At 36.7% G+C, this 20,479-nt stretch overlaps 2 protein-coding genes across 2 annotated transcripts; both read left to right on the forward strand.

Moving 5' to 3' along the window:
* Positions 1-1,935: 1,935 nt before the first annotated feature.
* On the forward strand, positions 1,936-2,808 carry LOC134657136 (uncharacterized). Its single transcript, XM_063512687.1, has one exon. The coding sequence runs from the start codon at positions 1,936-1,938 to the stop codon at positions 2,806-2,808; it is 873 nt and encodes a 290-aa protein (XP_063368757.1).
* Positions 2,809-2,865: 57 nt separating this feature from the next.
* Positions 2,866-3,504, forward strand: LOC134657137 (uncharacterized). Its single transcript, XM_063512688.1, has one exon. It carries the CDS (start codon positions 2,866-2,868, stop codon positions 3,502-3,504), a length of 639 nt encoding a protein of 212 aa, XP_063368758.1.
* Positions 3,505-20,479: the final 16,975 nt, after the last annotated feature.

Here is a 20,479-nt window from a genome sequence, read left to right on the forward strand (position 1 = left end):
ATGGGGAACCCCCAAAATTTATTGTTTTTTTTTTTTTCTATTTTTGTGTGAAAATCTTAATGCAGTTCACAGAATACATCTACTTACCAAGTTTCAACAGTATAGTTCTTATAGTTTCGGAAAAAAGTGGCTGTGACATACGGACGGACAGACAGACGGACAGACGGACGTACAGACAGACAGACAGACAGACATGACAAATCCATAAGGGTTCCGTTTTTTGCCATTTGGCTACGGAACCCTAAAAACCGACTTCGATCTATAATGGGGTTGGCAACTGTCAAAGGTTTGCATAGATGGCGCCATCATAGCTTGCCCCTTTTTCTATGAAATTTGGTTTAAAGGGTTGGCACTTGGCATCAAGGCCATTAAAAAAAACAAACGTTTGATACAATTCTAGGGATTGACAGGGCAAGCTATGATGGCGCCATCTGCTAAATACTTCGACCGGCCAACCCCTCAAGACTTTCAAATATCTTTTGTCGTGGAGGAGTTCCATTCTGGTCTTCATGGGCAGTTCCATTTCACCAAATAGCACTATTTAAATGCAAATTCTTGGTTTCTGGATAAAAACAAAAAAATCGCTATGAGTAATTGAGTATGCTTAAAATACTGTAAGAGTTCAGGAATCCCCTTAATTCGAAGGTGGTCAAACCCGATAAGTTTTTGAAATTAGAACTATAGAATACATAGAATTCTTATTTGAATAATAAAATATCTTGATTTATCGGGTTTGACCGCCCAGCCCTCGAATTCCTCAACCCATATATAACTACTACTCTCTACACGCTCAAACTCTACAAGCCCTAACTTCACAAATTCTACACCTTATACATATAGTCGCATGTTTTGACTTGACCGTTTCGTTACGACCATAATATAAAATCTAACAACATATATGCTTCACACACAAATACATACTTAAAATATAATAAGTATTGATGCATATTATTCCAATTTATTTAGGTAGTTTACATAATTCTACTTAAGACAAAACAAATTATTATAAGTAGGGACTTTATTACCTACCTATTAAGACATGACGTAAATACAGACAAAAAACCACATGAAGCTCACAGCTGTACTGCAGGATTCCGTGAATCGAACCAGCATATTATTATCTATAATTTGATTTGTTTATTATTCATCCTAAGTACATTCCATATTTCTGTAGCAAGAATTCCACTGCCCAATTCCACAGAATAAATAATAGTACTAGAGTCAAACCAAAGAAAGTCTGCAGCGCAATAATTTGACAGCGAATTAAAAAACTACATATGGCAATGTTTTTTAACAGTCAGTAAACGTCATGCACTATGGTATGTGTTTGTCAAAATCGTTTAAATATTCGTTGTGTTTTGTGATGAACGGAATAAACATGGTGAAACCTTACAAAACCGGCGTGCGGGAGTTACTTTTCCACATGACAATAATTTTACACTTGTACAAAGTCAGCACGAGGCGATTCAAGCTGAAAAACGACAATGTTTACAAAATTTGGAGTTGATGACGGGTAAGTGGAATGAAACATCTTAATACTTCACCATATGTACCTACTTAGATAATATAATATTGGTTTAGACTAAGGTTTCACAGCAAATTGAACACACCTAATAGGTATAGGCATACTTATGAACTTCCTGTAACATTTCGTGAAACTCATTGGTACTAGCCGGGTTGTGGCGGGTACGGATGCGCGCACACTCGCGCATGCCTGCACGATGCTCTATGTCATCTTCTCGGCACGTCAATGAAAAACATGTCGATTTATTTTGCTTAGCCGTTGAATTTAATATTTATTGTGTTCCGAATTATACCATTTGGTGTTCACATCAAGACTTTCATTTCATCTGTTAAGAAGATTATAGTCGGGCACTGCATTCCACACTGGTGACCCCGCCGAACACGAAGCAAAAAAATTAAACCTCGCAGAAAATGACCGACGACACAACGAAAGCACCGGCTGAAGGCACCATGCCCGAGCAAACTGCAACATTTGGAGAGCCGGTCCCCACTACACCCGCTCCCGAAGTATATCGCGTAAGCGTCAAAGTTCCACCATTTTGGCCGGAGGAGCCCGAGATATGGTTTGCTCAGATAGAAGGGCAATTTAGCCTGTCGAATATTACGGCCGACCAGACCAAATTCAACTACGTGATCAGTCACCTAGATCAGCAACACTGCAAAGACGTCAAAGATTTGATTGTTTCACCACCCGCCGAAAATAAATATAAAAAACTAAAAGAAGAACTAATCAAACGACTCTCGGATTCGAAAGATAAGAAGGTGAAACAACTGCTGATGCATGAGGAACTTGGAGACCGCAAACCATCGCAGTTCCTCAGACATCTCAGAGGCCTAGGTGGGCCAACGCTGTCTGAAGACCTATTGCTGTCAATCTGGAGGTCACGCCTGCCCAACAACATTCAAACGGTTATCGCTGTGCAACCTGACGCCTCCCTCGACGTACTAGCAGACTTAGCTGACAAAGTCCAAGACATCGCACCTTCAACTCCACAAGTTGCGTCCATGTCATCAGAATTTCCTGGCTCTGCCCTAGGTGAACTAAAAACCGAAATCGCAGAACTAAGAAAGCAAATGGAAAGTTTGAAAACCAACTTAAATAGATCTCGCTCACCGTATCGTTCCGGGTCAACACGCCGTCAACGCAGCAAGTCCGTCAAGCGTTCATCATCGAATTATCAAAGATTTCCCGTATGTTGGTTTCATGCCAAGTTCGGCAAAAATGCAACAAGATGTGACAAGCCATGTGATTTTCCGTCGGAAAACTTGCCGGGCAGTCAGTAATGGCGACGGACGATTGTCACTTCAGGTCGCCTGTTTGTAACTGAGCGCAATACCAAGATGCAGTTTCTCATCGACACGGGCAGTGATCTCTGTGTCTTCCCGCACTCATTGCTAAAACAGCGCCGCTCTAAAACAAATTACCAGCTGTCCGCCGCTAACGGTTCCCCCATTGACACCTTTGGCTACGCACACCTAATTCTAGACCTGGGCCTACGCCGCGAATATCCCTGGCGTTTTATCGTTGCCGATGTTAGTAAAGCGATTATCGGAGCCGACTTTCTAGGACACTACAACCTTATGGTTTACATCCGACAAAAACGATTGGTCGATGCTACCACTACCATTTTCGCAACAGGCACAGTCGCACCCTCGTCGGACAAGATATTTTCCGTTAAAATAATGACTGGCGATTCAAAATGGCACAACTTGTTAAAAGAGTACCCCGAGATAACCCATCCCGCTGGTGTCCAAAGTCAAGCCAAACATAACACCGTCCATTATATCAAGACCATTCCTGGACCACCTGTCTCCTCATCTCCACGTCGCCTAGCCCCTGATAAATTGATAATTGCCAAAAAAGAGTTCGAAGCAATGCTTAAAGACGGAACAACTAGGCCATCAAAAAGTCCTTGGGCATCACCTCTACATCTAGCGCCAAAAAAGGATGGCGCCCTTGTGGGGATTACCGTATGTTGAATGCGCGGACCATACCCGATAAATACCCAATACGTCATATTCATGATTTTGCTCAGGGCATATCAGGCTGCACCATTTTTTCTAAACTAGATCTCGTTAAGGCATATAATCAAATCCCTGTCAGCGAAGAGGACATCCCAAAGACCGCCATAACGACCCCTTTCGGACTGTTTGAATTCCCTTACATGACGTTTGGATTACGTTTGAGCTCGAACTCACAACCTCTATGCTTATGCTCACGTCATGGGTACCTACTAGTTAAAGCTACGATTTATTTTTAATAATATGTTTATTGTTTTAATGGTTTATTTCGTTTTCCGAAAACTTTAGTTCGCAAATTGCGGGCAGTTTCTCTGTCAATCTAATTACGCCTTAATGGGAGTAAAAGAGAAAGATGCCCGCATATTGAGAACTTCGGTGTTCGCGGTAGGCCCTCTGTACCTATTTACCGCCGTCGCGGATATTACAAAAGCTTATTAATTTTGATGAAGCCAAATGTCACATTCTCCCAATATTATTTATCAATCTATATATATAAATGCAAGTGTCCTGACTGACTGACTGACTGACTGACTGACTGACTGACTGACTGACTGATTCATCAACGCAGAGCCGAAACTACAAAAGCTAGAAAGTTGAATTTTGCACACTAGGTTGCATTTGTAAAGTGTACAAGAGGTAAGAAGCGATTTTGAAAAATTCAACCCCTAAGGGGGTTAAAAAGGGGATGAAAGGTTGTATGGGGTTCAAGTTTTAGTTTAAGATAGAAATTTGAAACTTTGTGAAAATGTATTATATTAAAAAACAAGAAAACTATTTTCAGCGTTTTCGAAAATTCATCCCCCAAGGTGGTGAAAAAGGGGTTGAAAGTTTGTATGGAGATCAAATATTTTTGTGAGTGTGTGACTTTAAACTTTGTATATGGGTATATTATTATAAGACAGGAAAAGTAATTTCAGCGTTTTTGAAAATTCATCCCCTAACAGGGTTAAAAAGGGGTTGAAAGTTTGAATCCATTACAAATGCTTTGAAACTTCTTAGAAAGGCATAATAGCCGATTACAAAAAAAAGTATAGAAAATTCAACCCCTAAGGGGGTAAAAAATGGGATGAAACTTTGTCTTGGGGTGCAAATTTTATTTTAAGCTAGGACCTTGAAACTTTGCAAAAAGGTATTAAATTAAAAAACAAGAAAACCAATTTCAGCGTTTTTAAAAATTCATCCCCCGAGGTGGTGAAAAAGGGGTTGAAAGTTTGTACGGAGATCAAATATTATTGAGAGTGCGGGACTTGAGTCTTTGTATAAAGCCATATTATTAAAACTGAAGAAAAGTAATTTCAGCGTTTTTAAAAATTCATCCCTTAAAAGGGTTAAAAAGGGGATGAAAGGTTGTATGGGGTTCAAGATTTATTTTAAGCTGGGAATTTGAAACTCTGTAAAAATGTATTATATAAAAAAATAAGAAAACTAATTTCAGCGTTTTCGATAATTCATCCCCCAAGGTGGTGAAAAAGGGGTTGAAAGTTTGTATGGAGATCAAATATTTTTGTGAGTGTGTGACTTTAAACTTTGTATATGGGTATATTATTATAAGACAGAAAAAGTGATTTCAGCGTTTTTGAAAATTCATCCCCTAACAGGGTTAAAAAGGGGTTGAAAGTTTGAATCCATTACAAATGCTTTGAAACTTCTTAGAAAGGCATAATAGCCGATTAAAAAAAAAGTAATTGCGACGTTTTAGGAAATTCAACCGCTAAGGGGGTAAAAAAGGGGATGAAACTTTGTCTTGGGGTGCAAATTTTATTTTAAGCTAAGACCTTGAAACTTCGCAAAAAGGTATTAAATTAAAAAACAACAAAACAAATTTCAGTGTTTTTAAAAATTCATCCCCCGAGTTGGTGAAAAAGGGGTTGAAAGTTTGTATGGAGATCAAATATTTTTTAGATTGCGGGACTTGAATCTTTGTATAAAGCCATATTATTAATTCTCAAGAAAAGTAATTTCAGCGTTTTCAATAATTCATCCCTTAAAAGGGTTAAAAAGGGGTTGAAAGATTGTATAGGGTTTACATTTTATTTTAACCTACGAATTTGTAACTTCGTAAAAAGTTATTTCATTAAAAGAGAAGAAAACTATTGTTAGCGTTTTTCAAAATTCAACATTTAAGGTGGTGAAAAAGGGGTTGAAAGATTGTATATGTTATAATTTTATTTAAAGCTAGGAACTTGAAGCTTCGTAAAAAGGTATTTTATTAAGAGAATAGAAAACTAATTTCAGAGTTTTTGATAATTCATCCCCCAAGGTGGTGAAGGGGGTCGAAAATTTGTATGGAACCCAAATATTTATCGGAGTGCGGGACTTGAATCGTTGTATAAAGGCATATTATTACAATACAAGAAAAGTAATTTTAGCGTTTTAAAAAATTCATCCCCTAAAAGTTTAAACAGGGGTTGAGAGTTGGTAGAGGGTTCAAATTTTATTTAAAGCTAGGAACTTCAAACTTCGTAAATAGGTAGTTAGGTAGTAGGTTTTATTAAATAGTGGACTTGAAAATCTTCTGGGGGTTGAGAGAGATTATATCGAGATTATCGAGAACAATTTTATTCAGTTAGGGGCTTGAAACTTCGTAGCCAGATTGTGAAAGACAAATCTCATACGTTGTATAATAATTAACAAATGATTAACCGTCCCTACTGCTATCTTTTGCTGCATAATATTCTAAGCTAATGTAGAATTTATAACCACCAATATACAAATCCACGCGTACGAAGTCGCGGGCAACAGCTAGTATTAGTATATGTCTAGGTACATATTAATAGTGACATCTATTGTTGGAATGAAATTTATTTTACCATAAAAATTAAGCTGTGCATACAGCCTAATTTTTTCATAGACGGTAAATATGGTAGAAATTTCACAAGTATCAAGACTATTTAATCCATTTTCTGTGGTGTTGTCGCATACTGATTTTTAAAAACTACTTTTAATCTAGCGCTGCAGACTTTCTTTGGTCTTACTCTAAGTACAGAAGACTCACTCTCTAACAAAACGCGTCTGTTACGATCAGCACAGATATGGCCGCTAGGTGGCGACAGCGCCACGCGCGGCTTATGGCTTTCCCCAAAATTGGGGCCGAACGGATGTACTTTTAGCTACCTGTAGCAGAGCGACGAAATCGCGGAGTGAGACACGCCTGCATTCTCGGAAATGTTTCCGATAATATTGCCAGTAGAAATATTTAACTCGAGGCGATACCGTTGCGCGCTCGCCTCGCTTTCAACTCGCTCGCAAATCTCCAGTGTGGCCTCGGTCTTAAAGTGAGCGTAATATTGCTTGGGAATCAATGGCACATGTGGAAGAATCGATATATTTGCTCGACTAGTTGCAGGTATTTTGCACTGCACCCATGTACAGTCAGCTGTTAACTAGCAAAACTGTTAGGGTCCAGCCTGAACGCAACCAGACATTGGTAGAACTGAAGAGTTGGAGACACCAGGCATTATCTCGGTGAAGGTGATTGACTTGTCTTCCATTGTAGACAAATTTTGTGAGTCAAAGCAGGGGTATTCTTTAAGCCGTGCTAAAGCCCTTGGGTACCATATTTATCACCGTCTTGTTAGGGTCCACTATTAACAGTTTTGCTGACTTTACCAACACTATACAAAAATTTTGGTAGGGGCGACTTCGTGACACATGAATACCCTAACAGTAATCCAAAGCAAATCATAGTTATCAATTAAATAAGAATCAAGAGATTCAAGAGCCAGGGAAATACCCTGATGCTAACATATAAAGTCGTATATAAGTGGAACGGTCTCACATCTGAAGTTATTATCAAATATGAAGCTCCTGGCGGTGTTACTTGTGGTGTTTGCATTGATGATATGTCTTTGCGAGAGTGCTGCCCTAAACTCAGGTTTGTAAACTAAGATTTTTAAATGTATATCTTTTTGAGTAGGTACGTAAGTTCAATGTTGTCTTTTGTGTTACCAATATTTAGAGGAGTTAGGAAATTTATTTTCAATCAACAGGTTAGTTGTACAATCAATCTCAGTTACAATCTCTATATTTGGAGATTATTTGAACTAAGTTTAGCCTTAATTATATGTAAACTTACATTGCTTTGTTACAGTTAGTTAGTGCTTAGGTACATGTTAATACTAGTTATACCATGGTTGCAATAAAGAATTATGATTATGAATTATGATTATGATTATCTTATTAATTCATGTTAATCAGTGCTTTCTTAAGTGTACTCTTTGCTTTATCAGGATATTTTTCTAAAGTTTCTAATACTTGTTTGGGTAAGCTGTTCAGGACATTAGGTAGGTATATTGACCAGAGCCTTTTCCCATATTCATTGGTGCTATTAATAATATAAGTAAGCCAAAGTTTTGATACAAACCATGTTTTAATTTGCCGTAGGTACGTACATAACTAAATATCCTACAGGATGGACAATGGACATGTTAATAGTTACCTGCGCCAAAGAAGGTCCATCGTTATATTTATATTTTATTATTCTTATGTTCAATATGAACTTGTAGTACTTTCTATGGTACTAGCGAACATGGACTCGAAAGTTGAACCCATTCAGACTTATAAAAGCATTAAATTTTGAAATTAGGTTTCTTTGGTGCAGATACCTGTTTTTCAAAGTGGTTTCTTCAACCCATCTTAGTTTCGACTTTATATATTTTCTACATTAAGATGAACCTGACATTCTAAAGGATACCTACTGCATTACCAATAGGTAGATTACCTACAAATGCAGTAGGTAGATTACCTACTGCATTCTTTAAACTACCTACTGTTTGGTATTTCAGATCAGAAAATTAGAGAAAAACGCGGTTTAAAACTTGGCGGTGGTGGAAAGAAAACAGGGAATCAAAACATCAACAGTTGCGGGGGTGGATATGGTAGACAAAGTGGATATGGGGGTGGCCGGGGGTATGGCTATGGAGGAGGCGGTGGGGGCGGTGGGGGCGGCGGCGGCGGCGGCGGAGGTGGCGGTGGGAGTGGATTTGGATATGGAAAGAAATGATAAACAAGTTGCCATGGAAAAGTCCATGCACCTACAGGATAGAAGATAGTTTCTGAAGTCATGCGGAACGATGACAAATAATAAAAAAATGTTCCTACATAAGTATTTTTTTGCGAGCTAGACATAAACCACCTCGCCAAAACCGATTTGCGTTCAATAATTAGTTTTTAAAGTAAGGCTAAGGTCAGATGGCAGTCGCTTTTGTCAAAACGAATGCTTACGCCAATTGGGATTAGTTGCCAAGCGGACCCAAAGTGCCTATGAGCCGTGGCAAATAGCCAGGAAAATGCGAGAAAAATTAATTAGTACTGGAGTGTTAGCGAAGGTCTCCGTTTCAGCGTGGACATAAATGCTGTCCTATGTCCTGATATTCTCCTTTATACCCAATCCGCAATTATTATCCGATTCTCGTGAAATTTTGTGAGCTGGTTCGAAGTTTAATTAGAAGTTTTTTGTCGATGAATTCAGTTTTTTCTATTAAACAAAGATTTATAATCTCCATTAAATTATAAGGAATGAAAATTATGTCTTAGATAAATAATAATAAATCAATTATCTGATGCATAATGAGTTTTTATCGTTGTAAGCAACAATGATCTTGTCTGATAGTGATGGTGAAGATTGATCGTGTTTGTTTGCGAACACCTGATTCGACGACAAAACATTCTTTTATGATAATAGTTTATATTTTGATATTGTCTACCTAGCTACTAGACACTAACAGATTATGAAATATTTATGATAGTAAACGCTTTCAGGAACTAAAACTTAACCGAAGTAATGTCACTCCATAGTCATCTGACCTGTAGGGCTAAGGTGGTCAGCCCTAGTAGCACGGTCGCATTTTTATCGTTTATCACCATGCCTGTTACGTTCTAACAAGTATGTAAGTGCGAAAGTGACGGGCATAGTGATAGTCGATAAAAATGGAACCGTACTGAGCCCGCAGCTCTTTATCATTTGTCACCATGGCTGTCGCTTTCTAAACAGTGTGTAAGTACGAAAGTGGCGTATGACATGACAAGTGATAAAAATGCGACCATGATACAGGTGCTGGTTCATTAAATCATTCGAAAATCAATTTCCTGGCTGTGGGAGTATACATTATACAATGACATACCTATAATCGACATGCAACTTAAACTGGAAGTGTTTGTATCAAATCCTAGCTTTACACCAATAAGTTCTTCGGAACTTACGCACAAGGGCTTTAATGCAATGCCCCCTAATACAAAATATAAGGCCTGCTACATTCCATGGCCCACGCCTTCAGTTCTGCTATATATTAGTATATAAAGGTATATAGTATATTAGGTATATTAGGTGTATAGTATATTAGGTAGGTACGGCGATAAGAGGCTGGTAATGCGATAGGTACAATACCGTTTATAATCTTCTGCGGTACGCATATAGGCTTTTTAAAGCATCTGCTCATCCTATGTTGTAGCCCACATTGTCAAACAACTATAAGGCCCCGTGCATGAACAGGGGGCAGCATGTAGGAGCCGTCAGATTTTTGGCGCGAGGCATAAATGTGTCGTTTATGCTTCCGATGTAACCCACAAGATGGCAGAACCTACTATGCACAAGGAAACGTACCGACGAGAACGGTAGATGGTATCACTTGCTTTGGCAATGTACATGTGCACATATGTTTCCGATTCAGACCACAAGATGGCAGACCCTCCAACGGCTCCAACGCGCACGGTCCCTATAGATGTAGTGCATAATTATTTTTCATATTCTCACGGACATGTACGAACGTGTCTTGCTATTTCAGTCTCGGTTGTTTGAAGTAGCATGACAAATACGAACGTTTCCGAGGAAATGCGATGGCAATCAATTATGCGGGTCTCTATTGTTTCCCAAATAGTTTTAAGCCATAATGCATTGTTTGCCCGAATTTTCGTTTGTCATAATTCATTTGGTTCAGAAACGCGTCACTTTTTAGGATTGCCATAAAACAAACCTAACCTAACCTATCTATAGGATAACCTAACGAAAATCCTGAAATGTTAACGGTTTCAGTTTTATGACTAATGATAATATGACAAACAATACATTATGACTTAAAACTATATGGGAAACAACGGGACCCCCAATTATGCACTACATCTGTACAGATATGGCTGCCATCTCTGCTACTGGCGTATTATGGATAGCTTTATCCAAATGATAAAATACGTGTCACGTTTTAACATAACGCGATAAAAACAGACGGACACTGTTGTTATCACGCCGTCACGTCCGTACCTATTCTAACTAGAGGTTACATAAAGGTTATTTGAAGAAAATAGGAGGAAAATTATTTTAATAATTTTTACCTTGCTAATCAGAATTAAATTACCTATCGTGATAAGTTGATGTAGATTCTAATCAAGCTAGTTGGCAACCCTGACAACAGTATAATTAATAATCAATAAAACTAGTGATGAGCTTAATGAGGTGTGTTGTAGATCAGATAATAAACATCGTGCAGATAAAATTATCTTGGAAACCCCATGGTTGAATTATCATTCCGTCATATCATTCAAAAAAACACAAGTTCACATCATTATATTTATTCCATCAATGAATAGCACCAAAGAAAAGTTTATTTCATTGAAAAATACAGTAAAAAGACAAATAAATAACTTATGAACTAAATACAACTATGAATAATACTAAATCAATTGACATACTTAATATATATATCATGTCTCATGATAAGCTTATTTAAGGATTAAAAAATAACCTCTATATTATGATAACTTACATTGAGAAAATACAATAAATCTAGGTAGGTAATTATGGTTTAAATAAACAAATATTAAACTAAACCTATAGGTACAATTGACTTTGCTAAAGCCTCTTTTAGTTTTGCAAAGTTTCATTTATCATGTCCTATTACAATTTATTTTGCATGAAAAATACACAGAAATAGTAATCAAAGGGCCCGATTCGGATTTTGTAATAGATATCTATTAGACATCGCCAAGATACGATAACGATATGTTTAAGATCTAACCTGTCAAATTTGACATTTCCGCGACTCTGGAGATACTTTTGAACGATTTCCACAAGATATTACTTAGAGATCTAATTCACATCTAATAGATATCTAACACGATATATCGTAAAAGTGATTTTGGTTGCCCGAATTGCGCTGCAAAAGAAAACTAGTTGAAATCTAAACTATAACGTATCTAGAATGGATCTAGTACGTGTCGTCTCTTGTGAATATCTTGAAGTTCTAATACTTGAATGTCAAGTAATTAAATTAAAAGGCATGTTTTTGGATTACTTTCTAATACACATTCAAGAGGCATTTGCTAACTTATTTTTACCTATAAACCTTACGCGACCAATTGACTGACAAAATTAATGTATGTTTGCTTCGTACATACTTAATTTATTGTCTCTATTATCATCTAATAATATCAATATTATCAACTTTTGTGTCGTATCAATTTAAATCATAATATTCATAATATACATATCAAAAGATAAGAATAAAACCAGGGGGTATAGGGGCAATATCGTACGTCAACATCAACGATTGTCATTTTAACTAGGCCCCTAGACAGCCTTACACCCCTAATACACACTAAGTAATAATTCCAGAAAATCGAGGTAGGTACCTAGTTAATAATACGCTGCTTGAAAGCAAGAGAGTGATTTTCCTTAAAAAAACAAAAACTTCCATCCGGATCCGACCCTATTATCCACTCACATGATTCCAGCAACTAGAGTTTCAACATTGCGCACCTCTAAAATGATCGTCGCAACTCGAGTTGCAAAACGGAGTGTATGCGGTTTTTGAAGAGAAAACTTCTTTAGCGGCGCTGGGCACTTTTTGAGGTGGGGAAAAAATTATAAACTCGAGACAGCGAAAGACGATCACGGGTCCGAGTCCGGGTCTAAGTCCAGGTCCGAGTCTGAGTCCAGGTCCGGGTCCGGGTCCGAACCGGATCCGGGTACGAGTCCGGATCTGGATCCGAGTCCGGGTCTCAGTCCAAGTCCAAGTCAAAGCCAAACGTCGTTGAAGAGTTCTGTTCTGATCATCATCAGCAGTTCCAGTTCATCAAATACGACAGTTTTTAATGTAAATGCTTTATTTTATGATGAAAATACAGAAAATTCTATACGTGTGCCTTTAAGATTTGAGGAGTTCCCTCGATTCCTCAAGAATCCCATGTTCAGAACTTGAGCTTGACATAAATATGGCTTAAAAACCTAACTTGCTTAACAAACATAGCGAAGATGAAAAATCGCCAAACGCGAGATATGCGTCGTTAAAGAGTTTCGTTCTGGTCATCATCAGCAGTTACACTTCCTCAAATGTTACTTTTTTAAATGTATATGCTTGATTTGTTGATAAAAACACAACAATCACTATATGTGTGCCTTTAAGATTTGAGGAGTTCCCTCGATTCCTTATGGATCCCATCATCAGAACTCGAGCTTGACAGAAATGTGGCTTAAAAACTAAACTTGCTTAACAAACATAACGAAGAGGACAAATCGCCAAACGTGAACTATGGGTCGTTGAAGAGTTCTGTTCTGATCATCATCAGCAGTTCCACTTCATCAAATGCGACAGTTTTTAATAAAAATGCTTGATTTTCTGATGAAAATACAAAAATCTCTATACGCACGCCTTTAAGATTTGAGGAGTTCCCTCGATTCCTCATGGGTCCCATCATCAGATCTCGCGCTTGAGAAAAATGTGACTTAAAAACTTAACTTGCTTAACAAACATAACGAAGAGGACAAATCGCCAAACGTGAACTATGCGTCGTTGAAGAGTTCCATTCTGATCATCATCAGCAGTTCAACTTCATCAAATGTCACGTTTTTGAATGTATATGCTTGATTTGTTGATAAAAACACAAAAATCACTATATGTATGCCTTTAAGATTTGAGGAGTTTCCTCGATTCCTCATGGATCCCATCATCAGAACTGGGTTTTGACAAAAACGGGACCAATCTGTATGCATATACATACAATCACAAAAAGAATTTTTAAAATCGGTCCAGTAATGACGGAGATATGGAGTAACAAACATAAAAAAATAAATAAAAAAAAAACATACAACCGAATTGATAACCTCCTTCTTTGAGATTTGGAAGTCGGTTAAAAAACCGAAAGAATCGTTACAAATGCTTTAGCAGAAGTAAAGTTATCGATTTTTGAAAATATCATGACACTGTCCCGTCGTATCTGCGAAATGGCAAAGCAATTCAGGGCACCTTTCGTTAAAATCGGAATCATGTGAGTGGTTATCTTATCACAATAATTATATCTAATGACGTTATAGATTACAATCTTTGGCTTTATTCTGAAGCCTTTATCACGAGGACAGCTTTCATATTTTGAATATATAGGAGCATAATTATCATAACTCATTAAATTATTCAGTTTAATGAGTTATGATAATTATGCTCCTGACCGATTTCGGCCACAGCGACTGTGTGCTCTGGAGTAGGCAATTTTTAATTTGCGTTATTACAGTGTAACTGATCCACTCTCTGGTGTGCCCTTAGGTGGCTCACGTACCCTATCTTCTTGCTAAATACTCGAGCACATTAGACCACGTCAGCGCACCGCCTACATATGTAGGAAATTGAGGTTGACGGCCGAGCCTTAAAAATTTAAAGAGTAATCTATTTAAAAGACAATCAGTGTCTCCCCGTTGAAACAGTTCTGTCGTTGCTCGTGGTGAAAAGGCGCTGGAAGGAGCTGATTAACTTCTTCGTATTACCGGAGCAAGGGTACTCGGAAACTGCTTTTCGGACTTCAAGGACGAAATCGTAAACTTTTCCTCGTGCTATTTTATCAGCGACTGTTCTGGGGAAGTCTTCCACGAAAATGACGCCGCCATGTATGTGTTTTGGGTCGGATAATTTACCTGTGAAGTGAAATGAAATAATTAACTTTTTAATCAAACAAAGTATAGATATTCAATGCCTAATTTAAAGATTAGATTCTCGTTGTCAGTAGAGTACTAACATGTAAATTCCCTAAGTGTAAGGCCTGAGTGGACGCTCGAAGCGGAACGTTCGGCGGGGCGTCGGGCTCACAAGTAATTTGAGCAGCGTGCCCTAAGGCCGCTCCTATACGCTTGCATTTGTTTAACATGCAGGCCGCACGCCCCGCCCCGCTGCACGCCCAACTCGAGCGTCCACTCAGGCCTTACACTAAGTGCGGCACGTCCACTGCCTACTAAAACTGGGCCCCTATTCGACATGTGCAACTGTCAAATTTCGCGTCATTTGAAATTCAACTGTTGAAGTTCATTTGAAGTTCATCAAGTGCTGAAGTTCATTTGGTACAAACAATAATTTAACAAAAAACAACTTTGTTTTATTATTACTTTAAGGTTTATAATGGTTTGGTTTGGTTGTCACCTAACTGTGGATTGCTAATGTCAAATTTTGACAAGTAATGATTCCAAATGTAGACTTTTTTCTCTATGACCTTCGGCTCCATCTTGGAGTTTTTGACGTGCGAAAGGGTAATTTATAGCAAAGAGTAAAACTTTTTTTTTTCAGTACGTAAGTTTACATGAATTAATGACATCTTGTGAGCGATAGACTAACGAATGCGCTGTAGGCGATGCGGCGGCGAGTAGTGGAACTTACGTGACAATTTCCATCAATCAAAAAGGGACTACATTGCTGATGGTCGATAAAGGCTATTAATAATTGAATTTTAACAGCAAGAATGCCTTACTGACAAGCGATCTTTTTGTTGAACCCACACCTACACGTCAAATAATGCTTGCTCCACACCATCTCCACACATTCTCCTATAAACGCTCAAAATTGTAAAAAAATGAAACAATTTACTCATCACCTCTCTCAACTCAAGCTGCCTATTTCTAAACCACGTTAATAAACCACAAGTTGTACCTTAACACATTTCGTGAACCACATATTCAGAAAAGTCCGTATTTTATTACTAAGTGGAACATGAATAGCTTGTATTACTTTTTTGGCATAAAAATAATCTAAATTAGTCAAAATATTTTGACTAAATATTGCGCTACTGCTACCTACTATATAGGTACCTACTACCTTAGTAACTTGGTAACTTTGTCAGTCACCAACTATTTTGATGCTACCTACAAAGAGCATCAAAATAGTTGGTGACTGACAGGTCAGGCTCCGGTCTTGGTAAGTAATATAGTCAAATACAGTAGGTCATAAGACCTAACATTACTACCAAGACCTAAAAGTACCTATTGTTTAATATGTATCTACTCAGAGATGATTTTTAATTAAAGGAGATTAAATACATATATGTTATTCAACTACAAATAAAAAAAATTGATCTATTTCAGTTTACACATTTTTTTTCGTTTAATTTTAATAAAACATTAAAGTTTTTAAGCATTCAACTTTATTTAATTTTCTTCACTTTATTATTTTCTGATATTTAGGTAGGTATGGTGTTTCAGGTTGGTAACAGGAAATAAGAAAACCACACCTCTCCAAAAACTCTGCTGGTGATTCACATCTGTAAGTTTAAATATGAAACATGATAAAAACACTTAAATTAAAAACTTAATGTCTGGGAGACCGAGTTTTGCTCTGGAAACATATAATAACCCAAAAATGCGCGTTTTCCCAGAGATAAAACCTAGCTAGATCGATTTTGCGCCCCCGTAAACCTCCATATAGCAAATTTCATCTAAATCCGTTTAGAGCCGTTCCCGAGATCCCCGAAATATATATATATACATATAAATAAATAAATAAATATACAAGAATTGCTCGTTTAAAGGTATTAAAACCTTATAAATAAATTATTAGCCCTAAATCCTGGTAGTGAGTGTAGTGACCTACCAAGTGCGGTAGGGTGCCCTTCTGCAGGCTGGCCGCTTGCCCCGCTGGATAAGAATGCTGATCCGCATCATCAAAAGCATACAGATATAAAGCGCTTTGACAGCTCCTCATAGAGGCAACGCGCGCTAGGCCGCACGCCATAAATCTAAGCTAAAGTCTTAAATTCGAGATCATGAACATGAAATATTGTTCGCTATAATATTAAAATCATAGGTATTAGACCTATGATTTTACTATTATAGCGAAAAGTTAACAGGAGACGGCCGTGCCGTGGTCGTGATAGGTACAGCATGCGTGGACCAGACAAGCAAACCCTGAATTATGTCCCTACCTATTTTACTATACCTTTGTTCACCATTATGTTCACCTATGTATATTTACTCTTCTTTCCAAGATAATCATCTTTTTCAAAATGTAACCCGTATAATCGGGCTGTATAATTGCCTCAATTTTTTTTACACAAAGTTGTATGTAATCTTAATTCGATAATTAATGATGTTTTACATATTTATCATATACTATTTTGCAAATTTTTCTTGGATATTACGTTTATTTCGATTGACGTGTTTATTATTTTCGTTACTATGACAGCGTTTTTTTTTCTTTTTTGGCATTTACTACAGTAGCCAGTGTCATGTCGATATAAAAACACTTTAAAAATGAAAAGGTTGAGTCCTCAATACAGTGACATTATAACTCAAACAAGAACCATCCAAAGGGGGGTGGGGGAAATTTCGTTATCTGCCTCTCTATCACTCTTGCATATACGAGCGAAATTTAATGGTGGCAGATAACGAAATTGGTTTCGCGGCAGGCCCTCTTTAAACAAACCGCCTTGATTCATCAATGTTATATTTATTAGGAACAAACGTTGACTGCCGACTGTCCTATATATTATACTACTCTTTGCTGCCCACTTCTAGCGCTGGCGGTACACCGCGAAAATCAGTAAAATGCTGCAAATGGTGTTAAAGGTCTGAAAATCGGTACGATTGATCTTTAGGACATTTGAAACAATTTGACCCGAAGCGCCAACAAATAAAAAAAAACGAGAGGAGTTATGACGTCATGTTTTTTTGTATGAAATAAAAAAAAAATGTTTAGAAACCTATCGTGTATAGTATTAAACGAAAGGGCTTTCTGAGCCAATGCTAAAAATATATCACATAGTTACATTTCAGTCATTTTGTTTAAATTATAATAAAAATAGTTTTCAAAACATACCAAGTTTGGGCTTCTCCAGATACAATACCATAATTTTTTTTTGTAAAATATACCTCAAATTATCCCTAATATCCTCATATCTAACCCTAATAAAGCAATTTTGAAATTATTTACATTTAGGTTTTTTTTTTAATTTTTCAATTTTACAAAGTGTAATAATAGCCCTGCCGAATTACTCAATACGAGTAATAATGTCATTCGGGTAAAATAAGAGTATTGAAACTTGCTTTTTCTACTCCCGTACTTTTATTTGTCATTTAAAGGGTCGTGCACACACCTTTAAACCCCTAACTTATAGTTATTAACACAAGTCTTTAGTCTATTCCCCAAAAAAATATTTGTGCATACACGCAGTATCTTTTTGGCACTTTTACGATACTTCGTTTAATCACCACTTAAAAAATATTGTATGGAATACATTGTTTCCAATCTAATTTTAATTGTCATTTCTGACAGATGAGTAAACCATATACATGTTTTGGTTAATGGTACGATTATTTTCATCTTTATAGGGCTGTATCTCCTAAACCGTGCGTCGTAGCACAAAAATAATCAAATTTTCGTTCCCCTTTGAAACTCCTAAGTAATATTTAGAAAACACAAAAAACAAAAAAAATAAAGATTTTTTTTTATAGGGTTGTATCTTCTAAACCGTGCGTCGTAGCGCAAAAATATTAAAATGTTCATTCCTCTGTAAGAAACCCTAATTAATATTTAAAAAAAAACACAAAAAAGAGATTAAAAAACACAAAAAAAAACTTTATAATGCTGTATCTCCTAAACCGTGCGTCGTAGCGCAAAAATAATCAAATTTTCGTTCCCCTTTAAGAAACCCCTAAGTAAGATTTAAAAAACAAAAAAAGAAAAAAAAAAGAAAAAAAAAGAAAAAGAGGAAGAAAAATATTTATAGGGCTGTATCTCCTAAACCGTGCGTCGTAGCGCAAAAATAATAAAATTTTCGTTCCCTTTAAGAATCCCACGCACTGAACAACCTATCACATTAGGACATGAAACAATCATCATCATCCATTTTTATTATTATTTCATTGCATTTCAAAGTAAGTGCTTGGTCGTAGAAAAAGTATTGTATGCAACGTTGTTTAACTGAGTCAAAAAATACTAGTGGCGTCTTTATTAACAATTTTCGGTTGTTGTTTGTTGTTATTGTTACTCACGCCACTCGCCTTTTTTGACCTCTCTTAAACAACAGTTGCATAAAATACTATTACATGTTCCTTTGGTAATATCTAAGCTTTAAGTAAGAAAAAGTTCTGATGAGTGGGGGGTGGAGAACTCGGGAAAGGGGGGACGTTAAAGGTGAGTTTTTTCGGTTAATTCTTTCTTAATTATTACATAGACAATTTTTACTACGACTTATATATTCCGAGATATAAGCGACTTTCTGAAAAAAAAAACCGTTATATATTAATTTTATGCTTTCTTTTTAAATATTTAATTGAGAGATTCATAGATCACACTATGTAAAATTGAAAAATAAAAAAAAACCTAAATGTATATAATTTCAAAATTGCTTTATTAGGGTTAGATATGAGGATATTAGGTATAAGATTAGAGGTATATTTTACAAAAAAAAATTTACCGTATTGTATCTGGAGAAACCCAAACTTAATTGGTATGTTTTGAAAATTATTTATATTATAATTAAAAAAAAATACTGAAATGTAATGATGTGACATATGTTTGGAATCGGCTCAGAAAGCCCTTTCGTTTAATACCAAACACGATAGGTTTTTAAACAATATTTTTTTATTCCTTACAAAAAAAGATGACGTCATAACTCCTCTCGTTTTTTTTATTATTTGTTGGTGCTTCGGGTCAAATTGTTTCAAATGTTCTACAGATCAATCGTACCGATTTTCATACCTTTAACATCATTTGCAGCATTTTACTGAATTTCTCGGTGTACCGCCAGCGCTATATAGGTATACTTGGTCAACCAGATCTTGACAGTAGAAAAAGGCGGAATATCGTCCCATGGAAGATTTGAATTTCGTGCCTTTTTTTACTGACAAGATTTGGTTGACCAGTATATACATATTATACTATAGGTGAACCAGGATCTATTGAGGGTGCGCCATATTGCGGAATTTCACCGGAACTAATTTTTTCATACTACACTGAATTGTCACCCTATACATGAGAATAACAGCGCCCTCTTGACAATTATCATATATTACTGGTCAGGCTATACTCTTTGCCTACGCCTTTGTTTTAAACTTTTTTTTAACAAGTTTTCACATACAATTAATAATTTGACATAGACACATCAAGGCGGTTTGTTTACAAAGGGGCCTATCGGGAAGTGCGAAAATCGAAACTCAGCTATTTGCCTCTTTATCGCTCGAATATGCAAGAGTGATAGAGAGGTTAGATAACAAAATTTCTAATTTCTGACTGTATTTTTCTTTAAATATTTTCAAATATAATTAAGTTGCGTTGTTTTATCACAAAGTTAAAAAGACTTAAAAGACCACTGTCTGTATCATCACCATCAGATCAGCTCGATGGTAACCATAAAAATATTGTATTGTCACCCATATTACATATTATGTACTTATGTAAATTTTCAGCTTCATTGAACACCCGAGAAGTGGGTCAAATCTAGACACGCGGTAGCGTGTCCAGCCAAGTTCAAAGAAAAAGGAACTGGCGACGCAGCAACTGTGTGTAATATTACACGAACCATTCCGAGCTACTTTTGACCCCTTCACAACTTGAAACCTACTTAACCTACACACATGAAATTTGGCACATGTATTCAAGTCCCTTAGCTTGTTCAAAATACACTATTTCATAAACATAGCTCAAACAGTTATTGATAAATTAACCTTTAAAACCGGCATTTTTGTGACTGA

The sequence above is a fragment of the Cydia amplana genome, chromosome 19 (assembly GCF_948474715.1).
Source record: "Cydia amplana chromosome 19, ilCydAmpl1.1, whole genome shotgun sequence".
Lineage (NCBI taxonomy): Eukaryota > Metazoa > Arthropoda > Insecta > Lepidoptera > Tortricidae > Cydia > Cydia amplana.